This window comes from Olea europaea, chromosome 10, assembly GCF_002742605.1.
Source record: "Olea europaea var. sylvestris chromosome 10, O_europaea_v1, whole genome shotgun sequence".
NCBI classification, from domain to species: Eukaryota; Viridiplantae; Streptophyta; class Magnoliopsida; order Lamiales; family Oleaceae; genus Olea; species Olea europaea.
In genome coordinates this window covers 41,788,471-41,802,178 of record NC_036246.1, presented here as the reverse complement: position 1 = coordinate 41,802,178, position 13,708 = coordinate 41,788,471, and the positions used below count along the sequence as shown (strand labels likewise).

Below are 13,708 nucleotides of genomic sequence, written 5' to 3'. Positions count from 1 at the left end.
TTTTTTCGTGCAATTATGTCGACTAGACTCTTGGAATCTCCTTCAAGCCATACGTCGTTCCAACCATTCTTGAGTACTAACTCAAGGCCTCTTCGAAGAGCAGCCAATTCTGCAATCGTGCTGTTGGAATTTCCGATTGATTCAGCATATCCGAGTAAGAATTCAGCATTATGGTTCCTGAAAATCCCTCCGATGCTTGATTTTCCCGTCTTGCATTTGCAGGATCCGTCATAGTTTAATTTTATCCAACCGATGTCTGGTTTTTCCCATGTCACATTGAACGATTTCTTGCACAAGTTCCTGCATAGAACTCCAAATGGCTTGGGAAGTATTTGTTTACAACAAAATAATCTAGAATTTTGCAACATCATTTTTTCCAACAAAATAACCTAGAAAACGTCTGAGAAAATAAGCATAGTCGACATAAAGCGCAACGAAAAATTAATGTCGATAAACTAGAAACATAAATACATTTCTACCTCAAATAAGAAGAAAACGTCTTCTACAAAAGCAGGAATGCCTTGATGCATTTTGTAAGGAAAAGTTTAAGTGCAAGAAAAGCAAGGTAGTTTTAAGAAGTTCATGGCAACAAGGCAACACTGCATTCCCCGAAATGGCAATTCTCTAACGATAAGTAAAGTTCAGATTTCCGCGATGAAATTGTCTTCTCTGCTAGATGTTCTCATCGATACATTTATAACGAATATGTTATATATAAGTAATTCTCGAAAAATATAACGAAAGGGGTTAGAGGAAAAGAAAGTGGTGAGTGGACTTGTTTCAACATGTCTCAACCACTGACTTTTTAACTGTCAAAATAACAGTCATTTTCATTCCTATGTAAGGTGAATTAACCCGTGAATATTGGAAATTAACTGCCTGTTTATCCGAAACCAATTACCTAAAGATTACTCTAATCAAACGTTTGTGCCTTTTCATGGATTCTACCATGTTTAAAGGCATACCATTCAACAAGTATTCGACTGCTCGATATTCATTCGAAATAACTTAATTTTTTTCCATTTTTTTTTCCTTGGGGAAATTATAAATGTAAAGTTGATGCATGGAAGTTTACAAATACTGAATATATTTACAAATTTATAATATAGTTGATGCATGGAAATTTCTACTGCTAGCAAATAATTGAAAAAAAATTGCCAAGAAGCTAGGATTCGAAGCCGGGATGCGTGGATCTACCGTGCCAGGTCTTTTCCTACTCCTATACTAATAGTTGTAAATTCCTTGAGCTTACTGAGAGTAGTTTTCTCAGCACCTCAAAACTTTCCATTACCAATAAGCCACAACCAATCAAGAGCAACGCCCGAAAAAATGCCTCCAAGGAGAAAAACGACCATCAAATTACCCAATGCATTCTGCTCCGGTGCCTACAAATACAGTTTCCATTCGCATATTAGGCCATACAAAGAAATTATAATGAATATACGCTATTTTATGAGGGTTGAGGTTTCGACTTACTTTGTAACCTTTGGGAGCAGCCGTGAGTACGCATACAGTGAGGTAGCCGTTTGTTAGTCCCAAGAAGGATACGAGAAATATCATCCATCCTTGATCAGCATATTTAGCAGTGAAATAGAAGGCCGGGACAAGCAAGAAACGCGATAGACAAGCAATCACAAGGCCCTTTCGTGATACTATCTTGACGCGTTCAATAAGGGGAATGTATCTCGATATAAGATCCCACACATTGTATACTGCTATTAGGACAATTGAATACCTGAATAGACATAGAGTTTATGATTCTTAATAGCCAAAATACTTATAATATCTGGTTTTTTACCAGCTGCTTTGAATTTCTTGGATGAGACTACTGCCACTAAAAACTAGTAAACATGGTACAGTAAGCTACAACGGCATGTTTGGTGGAGAGGGTTAAATAACATGGAAGAAAAAGTATTTGAATAGGAAAGAGAACTGATATAAGCAAATTTTCCTCGAAGAATAATTGATTAAACCCAAGAAATTAATCTTTTAGGTGCTGAAAAATGGCTAAATATCTTTCCATATTTGTATAAGAGCACTTACCAAGAGCCTAGATGGTGGGATCCAGTGTTTTCGTATAAGAATCCTGGAAAAATTGACAATGTGAGAACATATATCAAGTAGAGATCTAATGCATAATCAGCATTCTGTGATATCAGTTGTTTGTTGCTCAGTCTTTCATCTTTAGCATCAACAGCCTGTAGTGATTAGCAAAATGCAATTCTTAAAAGTCGAAATAATTTTTTTTGAGAATTAAATAACTATCGATAAAGATAAATTAATGTACGCTTTTGCTTTCTGTAGTCAGGATGCCCGCAGCAGCAAGGTCGGATGATACTGTTGTCGATCCTTCTGATGCAGCCTTTGCCCGATAGTACTTCACGATTGGGAGTTTGCCGAATACATACGCGTATAGGAAAATGCATAGAAATTCAAGAGCTGTCGAGATGGCGACAAATAGCACTGCAAAACCATAATAAAGAACACTATTGCGTCTGAATCCAAATAACAATGATCTCATTTCCATAATTAGGATTGGACAATATTGGACAGAAATGAACGAGATAAAGAACTTATAATCTTAGTGTACTATTTAGATGTACCGAATATATGCTAAAAGACTAGCTAACCCACAATTCAAATCCATAATTTTCATCATTTGAATGTTTAACCCGAAGCATTCAATGAATCTGATTATTTAGGGATATCAACGTTGACATTTATGATATTTACGGATACTGACCGACTCCTTTACGAAGTCCGTGATCGGATTTGTCAAAAATAGCTTTTGTCACTAGCCTCAAGCCAGAAGTAAGAGCCCCCGATGCAGCCAAACCAGCAAACATCGACTGCAAGAACAGAAGAGCACAATGGTGGCCCAACTCGATTACTTTCTAGAATAATAATTTTTAAGCAGAGAGAAACAACATGCTTTAGCTACAAATCTTACTTGGATGAACTCGGGACACATGAATGACAAATCACCAACGAGTCCACCTTGAACATGAGCATCTGCAACTCCAAAAGCAGCGACAAAAACGCAAATGCCTATATAATTTCCGATTCCTCCTTTACCTCCTGTGGCTAGATCCAACTGAAACCGTACAAATTTGATTACATCGATGGGGTTTAGACCCAAAAAAATCATTAAATGAATCGTACAAAGTGGCTGATAGCAGAACTTACAACTAGAAGTCCTAAAGTACCAAGGGAAAATAGAATGTATCCGAAGATGTTGCGTATCCTTGTATTAATCTTTGCCTCATTGTAAGCAAGTATTAGCATTGTTCCAACTGCGAATGGCTGATAAATGAGGGTAAGTACCCTCGAAGGATGGTAAAGCTGCAAGAAAAACACACGATTCCAGTCCATTACCGTATGTGTCACCAAAAACGTTCTCTTATGTTGCACCAAACCATTCTGACTCTCAACCATGCTGAAAGCAAGAACCTGAAAAAATTCAGGGCTGATTAACTAAAGAAATAAGATTGCTTACGGGAAATAATGCATAGTAGTAATCTGCTATTGTCATTATACTATTCCATGCCATAAGCGATCCAAGTCCAAGAAACCAGCAAACCAAGGTCGCCTTTCCCTTTCCCTGATATTTGATTCACAAAGGAAAGATTAAATGTTTAAATTACAAGAGCATGTTGTAGCTTTTAAGCACGAGCAAACATGCTGTATCGCGCAAACCTCGAGCCTGGTTGGAGTACTTGGGACGCCGCTTGAATCGACACTAGTCATGGTCGCTCCTCCTCTGAGACAGGAGAAGAAAAATATTATTAAAAAGACAACATTGGACAAAACATAGGAATATAATGGAACAATGCATAATTCCTTATACATAAAAGGTCAATTTTTTAACTAAACCCTGTGTTCCTTTCGCAGAAAGTAAGAAGCACTAACTGGGAATCATAACGAACAAAAAATAATCAGAAATTAACTTTTGAAACGGGTGTATGGAAGAAGAGAGAGACAGAAGTGTTTTCGTCTTATTCAATCTGATAGACGCAGAGTCATGAATTTTTAGCTTTTTACAAGTTAGATGGCTTAATTTCAGCAAAGTTTGTTAAAAACAGTAAATTGTGAAAATCGTCATTAACGTTTACTCTCTTTTGCACTTTTATCCTTAACCTTTATTTTTTGACATTTTTATTTCACAATTAGTAGCCATCGTCCTTGATAATAGTTTTTGTTCGAATTTGTAGTTATTTTTTCGTTTATATAAACTCAAGGGCAAATTTGACATTTCAAGTCGCATTAATGAAAACAGAAAATTTTATTAGGAACGATGGCCACTAATTTATGAAAAGTTGAGGATATGAATGTAAAGAGAGAAGGGTTGAAGATAAAAGTATAAAATGAGGTAAAGGTTGGGATGATGGCCGCAATTTACTCTTTAAAATTTCATTAAATTTTCACCTAATTAGAAACGTTAACCTAAAACCTTAAGAATCACTATTAAATTAAAACTCCAACGCAGATAAAATTAAACTTAAATTTGTTCACTATATATATATATATTCATCCATTAATATTTATTTTCATTAAATTTTCTTGGCTCTTTTTATATTCTTTTAGAACTTGTGTTTAACTAAAATTCTAATATTATAAAATATCCTCTTCCACTAAAAATATAAAAAAAAAAAAAAAAATGTAAATCTAAACATTAAAAAGTTAAAACATCATCATTTCACTACTTGAACTTTATAAAACACCTAAATGGAGGCTTCAACCTCATTACGAGTAATTCTTCTGGTTCCCTTTTTTCTAAATTTTTTTTTTTTTTTGGTGCTTCGAGCAATTGAAAAGAGATTCAACAAGTAAAAGTAAGATGAATTCTTTGGGATCCTTCCTTTCTTCAGAAAATCCAATTTGTGTGTATTGATACTAATTGTTTGGTGATTTTCTTCCACTTTTAACATTTAATTTATATGGACTTATTCTATATACTAACTTTTCACGTACAATAAGAATTAAAAAAAAAAAAAAAATCCTTAATGCAAAAAGATGCAACATTGCACTACTAAAGCCCTATTGATGAAAATGAAAGGAAATCAAGAAAGGATACATGATCTCTATGCTTTTATTCTTGGTTTATTTGGGTTTCCAGGAACCAAGAACAATTATAAGCATATAATCAAGAAAGAAATAGAAAGCATCAGTTAACATTAGTGGTGGGAGAAAATATAGTAACATATACTAAAACTACATCTGGCATTATTTTAAGGTATCATCACATAGGTAGCCAAGCTATAGTAAACACAACATCGTGTCCTTTCCATGTAAGAAGAACTTCTTCCCTCTTTAGTCCCCAACTTTAATCAGATTCTCACCTTTATACAATGTACTCTAGACAGTAAAGAAGCAATTTTGTGGATTTGGTTGGAATAATACACATTGAACATCTTTCTTCAACAGGGTGTTATCTTCTTTTTCTTTTACAATTTGTTTTTCCTTCGTTTAGGAGGTTTTATGAATTCCTCAAGAAACACATTTTGGAAGTCATGTGGAATTTCTGACAGTCATACGTCATGACAAAGTATCCAAATGTATAAACAAAAACATTGTTAATTTTGATTGAAATAAAACTCAATATTACATTCTGACTGGATTAAATTTTAAAGTAAAATTAACAAGTATTCACAAGATAATGCAGCATGATACATCTATGCAACAATCGTGAATTCCCTGAAGAAAAACTCAAAAGGCCATTTAAAATTGGAAAAAATACATATGAAATGATATGTAATGAATTGTGAGAAGGTTGATGTTATATAAAGTGTGATAGATATATAACTTATGTAGATGTAAATAGCGGCCCTCAATCTAAAATCACAAAAGAAAACAAATTGATATTAGTCAATTTTTAGCACGTGAAAATTTCAAACCCATTTGAACTTAACGCCTTTTTGCTTTTATTTTCGAAAATCAGTTTGGCACAACTCGAAACTTTATATTTACTTAACTTCAGTTGGTTGCAATTGAGATTGGAAGTGGGGCTACACTTTTTCCTTGGAGACGAGAGATAATTGAAACACTTGTGGCCCTGCTCAAAGTTGATAGCTCGACTCTTATTTTCCTTTGTCCCCAACCGCAATTTCTAGTTCCCCTAAACCTCGGGTACAAAGATAGGTCAAGGCCGAGCGAATCTCAATTCAGAAGGTTCAATAATTTTATTAAACTTCAATTTATTTTACACAATCACAAATGAACGATTGACTAACATCTCTAAATATATAACATGTTTTATTTTTAGTAGCATCTGAATAAGATGACCCAACATAATATCTGAAAATTGGAGAAACGTAAAATTCACCAAAAAAAAATAAAATCTAATATTCTTCTTTTTCTTGCCATCAGTTCAATCGGATTTCTTTGACCCTTGACTTTTTCTAGGATCAATGTCCCATCCAATCTTCAAAATGTAAAAATTTAGAACCATTTCTAAAAAAGTCACATGGACGGTACCAATATCAATTTCCTTTTCAGGACCTTAATTGTAAATGATAATTGAAGAGGGTGACGCCAATTATTTTCTGCAATTGGACCGACGTTGATTTGCATATTTCTTAGTGGCTGCACGTCATTTTTATTATGGTTTTAATTAATAAATAATGAATATCCAAAAAGTGTTATTGCCGACCACTAACAAAATTGAAAACCTACTCTCGACTGGCACAATAAAAAGGAAAAATTGAGAATAAAAAATGAATTATTCTAATAAGTAATTAGGTATAAAATATTTGTGTTAACCTTTAAAAATGGAAGACATGGTGATGGAGATGACAATCCAACTCAATTATTGAAAACGCCAAATTAAATCAATTAATATTTAATTAATCAGGCAATAAAAAAGGTAAAACTTTAATTTCCTTTTTAAGGAAAAACAACCACATGATGTAAGAATTTTGTATTTGTACACGTTTGTGACGCTACTTATATCACAGCCAAAGCTTTTTAAATATTCTGACATTCTTTACAATTTCGTACGCTAACAATTGTTCCTGCCGCTCCTCCTCCTCCTCTCCACCTCCACTTCCACCACTCCACTCCCTTCTCTGTATATACGTTACACACAATTCTCTATATTCATATGTGTGTATATATTTATTTGACCATATGGGCTTAACTTCTTTTTGTTGTATTTGAAATTGTTTGCAGAATTAATGGCGTCGCTACACCCGGTAACTGAGTTGGATTCCGGCACGGTGGATTCAGTCTCGTCCACGCCTAAGTCAGAGCAGCACCACCTACATGATGACTTCTCCGCCGTGCAGCAACCGCAGGTTCGTTTCATGTGCAGCTTTGGCGGCAAAATCCTCCCCCGACCACACGACAACCAGCTCCGTTATGTAGGCGGCGACACCAGAATCGTAGCCGCCCACCGTCACATAACCTTCTCCTCTTTCCTGTTGAAACTTTCGAAGCTCTCTGGTACAACCAACATAAGCATAAAGTACCAGCTTCCAAGCGAAGACCTGGATTCTCTGATTACAGTTACTACGGATGAGGATGTAGAGAATATGATGGAGGAATATGATCGGCTCAACCAGAATCAGAAAACAGCTCGTCTCAGGCTTTTCCTCTTCTCGACAGATGCTGATTCCAGAGCTTCTAGTATCAGCTCCCTCCTCGATGGCTCGGCTAAGCGGCAAAACTGGTTTTTAGATGCTCTCAATGGAGGCTCGGGTCCGGTTCTGGAACGTGGGAGGTCCGAAGTCTCATCAATTGTATCTGAAGTTCCGGATTATTTATTTGGGTTGGATAACAATTCGGATGATGCTATAAGAGACTCCAAATTAAGGAACAAGAACCTTATGAACGACAATGTATCGTTTTCGGATCCGGGTTCACCAGCTCCGGTTGTTTCTTCGCCGTTTTGCTCCACCTCATCATCTCTGGCACCACCTAGCACGCCTGGGATTCCAGATCTTCCGCCGGTGAGAACGAAACCTGTTAACCCAAACCCGCTTCCAGTTGAGCCCAGGGAAAGTCAAGCCATTGAGGGTGTGGCTGAGGTGGTAACTGACAAAATGGGTCCTCCAATATCCGGGTACGCGGGTGCTCCGATATGGCACTGCCCGGGTCAAACCGTGCAACATGTACCTGCTGTGTATTACGTTCCGGGACCTGCTCCACAACTCGGAAGTAATCCGTTTCCACCTGTTCCAATCCGAACTCAGTATATTCAACAATTCCCTCTTGCTCCAGGTCAAGTACCAGTCGTGTATCCTCAATCTCAAACCGTACCCGGTGTCAATCAAGTTTATGGTGCTGGAGTGATGCAATATGAAATGCCTACACGGGTCATGCCAGAAACTGCAAACCAAACACTGTATTATGGAACCCCCCGAAATGCTGCGGCTGCAATACCGGGTTCTTATCCGGGTATGGTGGTTTCGGGTGGGGAAGAAATGCAGGGATCAGGAATAGAAGTTGCTCGGGTCTCTCATGGATCTTGAATATTTGGTTATATAATTATAGTTGATTTTTGCGCTTTCATTGATTATTGAAGCCTATTATGCATTGTATGTCTGTTTTTGTAACTGTAAGAATTGGATTTGGGAATGGTTTTAGGAAAATATTTAAAATATTTCTTGTTTGTTGAAAATTGATAACAAGAGTTAACTCTTCTTGTATTTCTAGTTTGTATGATTATTGATAGTGACATTTCCAGCAGCCCGATCACAAAATTATCCCGATGACTATTTTCGATGAACTTATATCTCCAACTATGGAGTCCTCGAGCATGTGGCCTGGCTGCTTTGCATATTGCAATACTTGTCCTCGAGTATCAGCAGTGCTCGAGCATATGCTCCCCTCACAACCTACGATTGTTGACCCTTTAGAATTCCTACGCAATTAGGATTCTAACTCAACCATATATATGACTCCTGCAAGGATTCTATCCCACATATAATTATGGAATTTGACCAACTCCTTAACTATTCAGGACTCCAACAGATAAGGACATCCAGCTAGTTGAGTCCCACTAGGAGAATGTCACTTACTACTATAAATATAGAACCTTGAGCCATTATTCAGGTACGTTTTTCATTATTCTCTAATAAATAGTCTCACGCATATAATTCCCTTTCTGACTTAAGTATCAGAGGGGTGACGAGAACACACCTCGTTGCCTTTGTTTCAGGTATCGGAAGACTACGATCGTGATCAACCTGAATCATCTTGGCGCCGTCTGTGGGAATCGCTACCAAAAGCCATGGTTAACACGTGAGTAGGTCTTCCTCCTGCAAGCTCATCCGCTCCCATCCCTCATCCTGCCGAAGATCAACCGACTCCTCATGAAGAATCCTCGGGAGTGCCCACACCTCTGCCAGCAGTCATTACAATCGAAGCCTTTGAAGAGCTTCGTCAGCAGGTGGCCACGCTCACGCAACTTTTAAGTCAAAGAAATTCACATCCGTTGCCAGCGCAGGCGGAGCATGGCGGTTTTATGGCCAATGCTCGAGCACGACCACCAAACCCAGCAAATGGCGGAGTTGGAACATCGAGCATTCATAATATGGCCTCGGGCTCGAGATCGGTCGCCATAGATTCCGGTGAAATTGCCCGGATCATTCAAGAAGGAATTACAGCTAGCCTGCAACGTAATGCTCGGGGGTTAACAGGTTTCACCCCTAACACTCCATTCATGCCAGAGATATTGACATATCCCTTGCCCGACAGATTCAAGTATCCTCGCATTAAAGAGTATGATTGGATGACCGACCCCATCAACCATCTCAATGTATACACTGATGTCATGAACTTGCAAGTTGCACCGGATTAGGTTACGTGCAAACCCTTTCCACAAACGCTAACTAATGCTACTAGGGATTGGTTCTCGACATTGGAGCCCAACTCCATAGCCTCATTCTCAGATTTGGCTGATAAGTTCTCAGCCTTCTTTGCAAGTAGCAAGCGAATCAGGAAGATCGTGGCCTATCTCATGCAACTTCGCAGGGACCAACCGAAACCCTGCGAGGATTTATGATAAGGTTCAACAAGGAAAGGCTTCAAATACCCGACCTCCACATCACAGCAGCTGTCTTCGCCCTTACTTATGCCGTAAGATGTGAGGCTTTCAAGATGTCTTTATCAAAGACCCTGCCGCAGACAGTGACTGAGCTCCTCACCCGAGCTGAAAAATACTTCAATATGGAGGAAACACTAAATCCAAGGAGACCTGGTCCTTCTCATGAAAAGACATAGAACAAAAGGCAACATGATCCCGTCCCTAGGCATGAGGTTCCTCGGGATAAGCACAGGAACGAGGCGCCATCAGCACCTCTCACTCGGTTGAACACCTCTAAGACAAACATTTTGATGGAGTTTAAGGATATGAAAGAATTAAAGTGGCCTTCAAGGATGAAGTCGCCCCCTGACACAAGAGATAGGAGCAAGTATTGCGAATTTCACCGGGATCATGGGCATACTACAGAGGACTGTCATTCTTTACAGCGGGAAATTGAAGCCCTTATCAAAAGAGGATTTTTAAAGAATTACATTGGTCATGATAAACGGCCAAGGAATGATCGGGACAATCGGAAAGAGCTTAGGGCTGGAAGCAGTGCTCAACCCACTGCTGGAACCATTAATATTATCGTTGGGGGCATAGCATCCGGTGGAGACACAAGTAGTGGGCGGAAGCAGTATGCCCGCCAACATGTTCATACCCCAAGAGAATCCAGTGATGAAGTTAAAGACATCACTTTTGGTGCAAGAGATTTGGAAAGAATATCATATCCTCATGACAATGCCTTGGTCGTTTCTGCGGTTGTGGCTAACTTCGAAGTAAGGAGGATTCTGATTGATAATGGGAGTGCCACGAACATACTGTCGCAGGAGGCTTTCACCAAAATGGGAATCTCTCCCAAGTAGCTCAAAACAGTAAAAACTCCCCTATAAGGATTTGGTGGTGGAATCATTATCCCTGAAGGCATCGTCGAGCTCCCGCTTACATTAGGAGTTGGCAGTACACAAGTGACGGAAATCACACCATTCCAAGTGGTTAACACCCCAATGGCCTACAACATCATTCTGGGAAGACCCCCACTGAACAAGATCCAGGCTATTGTGTCAACTTTCCACCTCGCCATGAAGTTCCCCACAGGTCATGGCATCGGAGTAGTTTGAGGAGACCAAACGGCGGCTAGACAGTGCTATGTTACAAGCATCCGAGGCATGAGTGCTGACGTCATGCAACTGGTAGACCTCGAGCCCGAGCTCGAGGCAAGGGGTAGATTGGCCCCCGTTGAGGAATTGGAAGTGGTCGAGCTCGAGCACGAAAAAGTTGTTACTATTGGTCGGGATCTGAAGGCCAACCTCCAGGAGGAAGTCATCAGTTGTCTGTCCCGCAACATTGATGTTTTTGCATGGAAGGTGGGGGATATGACAGGGATAGACCCAGAAATAGCTGTCCATAAACTTAATATCAGCCCAGGGGCCAAACCTGTTAAGCAAAGGAAGAGACAATGCGCTGGAAAGACATGTGGTCATTCAGGAAGAAGTCAGCAAATTGTTGGGAGCGGGGTTCATAAGGGAAGTCCAATACCCCGATTGGCTCACTAATGTTGTTATGGTGAAAAAGCCCAGCGATAAGTGGAGGTTCTGCATTGACTTCACAGATCTGAATAAGGCATGCGCAAAGGACAGCTACCCGCTACCTAGGATCGATAATCTTGTGGACAACACATCCGGATATAAGCTGTACAACTTCTTAAATGCATTCTCAGGGTATCATCAAATCCTTATAGCCAAAGAAGACCAAGAGAAGACTTCATTCATGGCTGATTCAGCCATGTATTGCTATAGGGTGATGCTATTTGGGTTGAAAAACGCTGGGGCAACATATCAAAGGCTCATCAACAAAGTCTTCGCCGATTTGATAGGGAAGAACATCAAGGCCTATGTGGATGACATGGTTGTAAGAAGTAAGAAGGTGGAGGAACATATATCCGATCTTGAGGAGGTGTTCGCCACCCTACGAAAATATAAGATGAAGCTCAACCCAGAGAAGTGTGTATTTGGCGTAGCTTCAGGAAAGTTTCTGGGTTTCACGATCACTCATTGGGGGATTGAGGCTAACCCCGACAAAATTCAGGCTTTGGCACCAACGACCAAGAAAGAGGTTCAAAAGTTGATAGGCAGGATAGCCACCTTAAACAGGTTCATGTCCCGAGCAGCAGACAGGTGCTTCCCCTTCTTCAAAGCCCGGGTAACCATTGTTTTGAATGGAATGAGGAGTGTGAGAAGGCTTTTCAAGAGCTCAAGCAGACATTGGTGAAAGAGGTTAACAGGGGCCAGCAACCCATTTATTACGTAAGCAAAGTGATGCAGAAACAAGATACACTTTGGCAGAGCAACTTGCCCTTGCACTGATAGTAGCGGCATGAAAACTTCGGCAATATTTTCGGTCACATCCTATTGTTGTGCTTACCAATCAACCTCTGAAACACATTCTTTAGAAACTAGACGTCTCAGGAAGATTACTAAAGTGGGCAATTGAACTTGGAGAATTTGACATAGAGTTCAAGCCCCGTCCATCTATCAAAGCTCAGGCCTTAGCTGACTTCATTGCAGAACTCACTCCAAGGCCTCGGGGGCCAGATAGTAGCTCGAGTTCAAGCATAACCGTGTGGAAAATTTTCGTAGATGGAGTATCGAACTCCTTGGGCTCTAGCGCAGGGGTCATAATCATAAGTCCGGACATGCTCATAAACATTCAGTGTGCACTAAGGTTCGAATTTGAGGCGACCAATAATGAAGCTGAGTATGAGGCCGTCATCATAGCTATGGAACTCGCCATAAATCTCGAGCTTGAAAATATCAAAATTTATAGTGATTCCCAGTTGGTGGTTGAGCAAATCGAAGGGACGTTCAATAGAAAGAATGAGAAGATGAGCTTATACTGCTTGAAAGTGCATGATCTCCAGAGAAAGTTCAAGAGTTGTGAAATTGTAAAAATTTCTCGGGCTAAGAATTGTAGGGCAGATGCCTTGTCAAGATTGGTGTTCAAGGGAATAGATGGGCTTGACAAGACAGTCCACGTCAGAATTGTAACCGAGCCAAGCATCAATCAAACCGTAGGCATCATGGATATTGATAATAAGCCATCATGGATGGACCCAATAGTGGGCTTCATAAAACATGGCAATCTTCCAGCAGATCCTCAGGCAGCGAGAAGCATTCGGTCCAAAGCTCCGAGGTATTGCATGATTGAAGGTATTTTATTTCACAGGAGCCTCACACTTCCATACCTCAGATGCCTTAGGCCTTCCAAATCATCTCAGGCCCTAGAAGAGGTTCATTAAGGTGTATGTGGGAACCATCAAGAAGCACGGGCTTTAGCCTTCAAGTTCATAAGGTATGGATATTATTGGCCAACCATGAAGAAAGACGCCCACGAATATGTCAAGAAGTGTGACAAGTGCCAAAGATTTGGCAATGTCATCCACCCTCCCGTAGAAGACCTCAATAGCATTAGTTGCATAGCCTCATTTGAGCAGTGGGGAATTGACATCCTTGGTCCCTTTCCAATAAATAGGGGACAATTGAAGTTTGTGGCTATGGCTGTAGAGTATTTCACTAAGTGGGTAGAGGCCGAGCCTTTAGCAAAAATTTCAGAGCCAAAGTTAAGAAGTTTCATTTGGAGATCCATCATATGCAGGTTCGGGATACCAAAAGTCCTCATAACTGA

At 39.7% G+C, this 13,708-nt stretch overlaps 3 protein-coding genes across 3 annotated transcripts; 2 read left to right on the top strand and 1 right to left on the bottom strand.

Annotated features, from left to right (window-relative positions):
• Nucleotides 1-1,076: 1,076 nt before the first annotated feature.
• Nucleotides 1,077-3,998, bottom strand: LOC111402784 (equilibrative nucleotide transporter 3-like). Its single transcript, XM_023031117.1, has 10 exons — nucleotides 3,948-3,998; nucleotides 3,697-3,760; nucleotides 3,497-3,601; nucleotides 3,187-3,342; nucleotides 2,951-3,094; nucleotides 2,744-2,849; nucleotides 2,288-2,463; nucleotides 2,044-2,198; nucleotides 1,477-1,735; nucleotides 1,077-1,385 (listed from the first exon to the last, which is right to left on the bottom strand). Exons 2-10 carry the CDS (start codon nucleotides 3,745-3,747, stop codon nucleotides 1,275-1,277), a joined length of 1,263 nt encoding a protein of 420 aa, XP_022886885.1. The 5' UTR covers nucleotides 3,748-3,760; nucleotides 3,948-3,998; the 3' UTR covers nucleotides 1,077-1,274.
• Nucleotides 3,999-6,985: 2,987 nt separating this feature from the next.
• Nucleotides 6,986-8,601, top strand: LOC111402316. Its single transcript, XM_023030537.1, has 2 exons — nucleotides 6,986-7,066; nucleotides 7,168-8,601. Exon 2 carries the CDS (start codon nucleotides 7,173-7,175, stop codon nucleotides 8,466-8,468), a length of 1,296 nt encoding a protein of 431 aa, XP_022886305.1. The 5' UTR covers nucleotides 6,986-7,066; nucleotides 7,168-7,172; the 3' UTR covers nucleotides 8,469-8,601.
• A 1,734-nt stretch (nucleotides 8,602-10,335) lies between these two features.
• Nucleotides 10,336-11,145, top strand: LOC111400691. Its single transcript, XM_023028082.1, has 2 exons — nucleotides 10,336-10,831; nucleotides 10,919-11,145. Exons 1-2 carry the CDS (start codon nucleotides 10,336-10,338, stop codon nucleotides 11,143-11,145), a joined length of 723 nt encoding a protein of 240 aa, XP_022883850.1.
• Nucleotides 11,146-13,708: the final 2,563 nt, after the last annotated feature.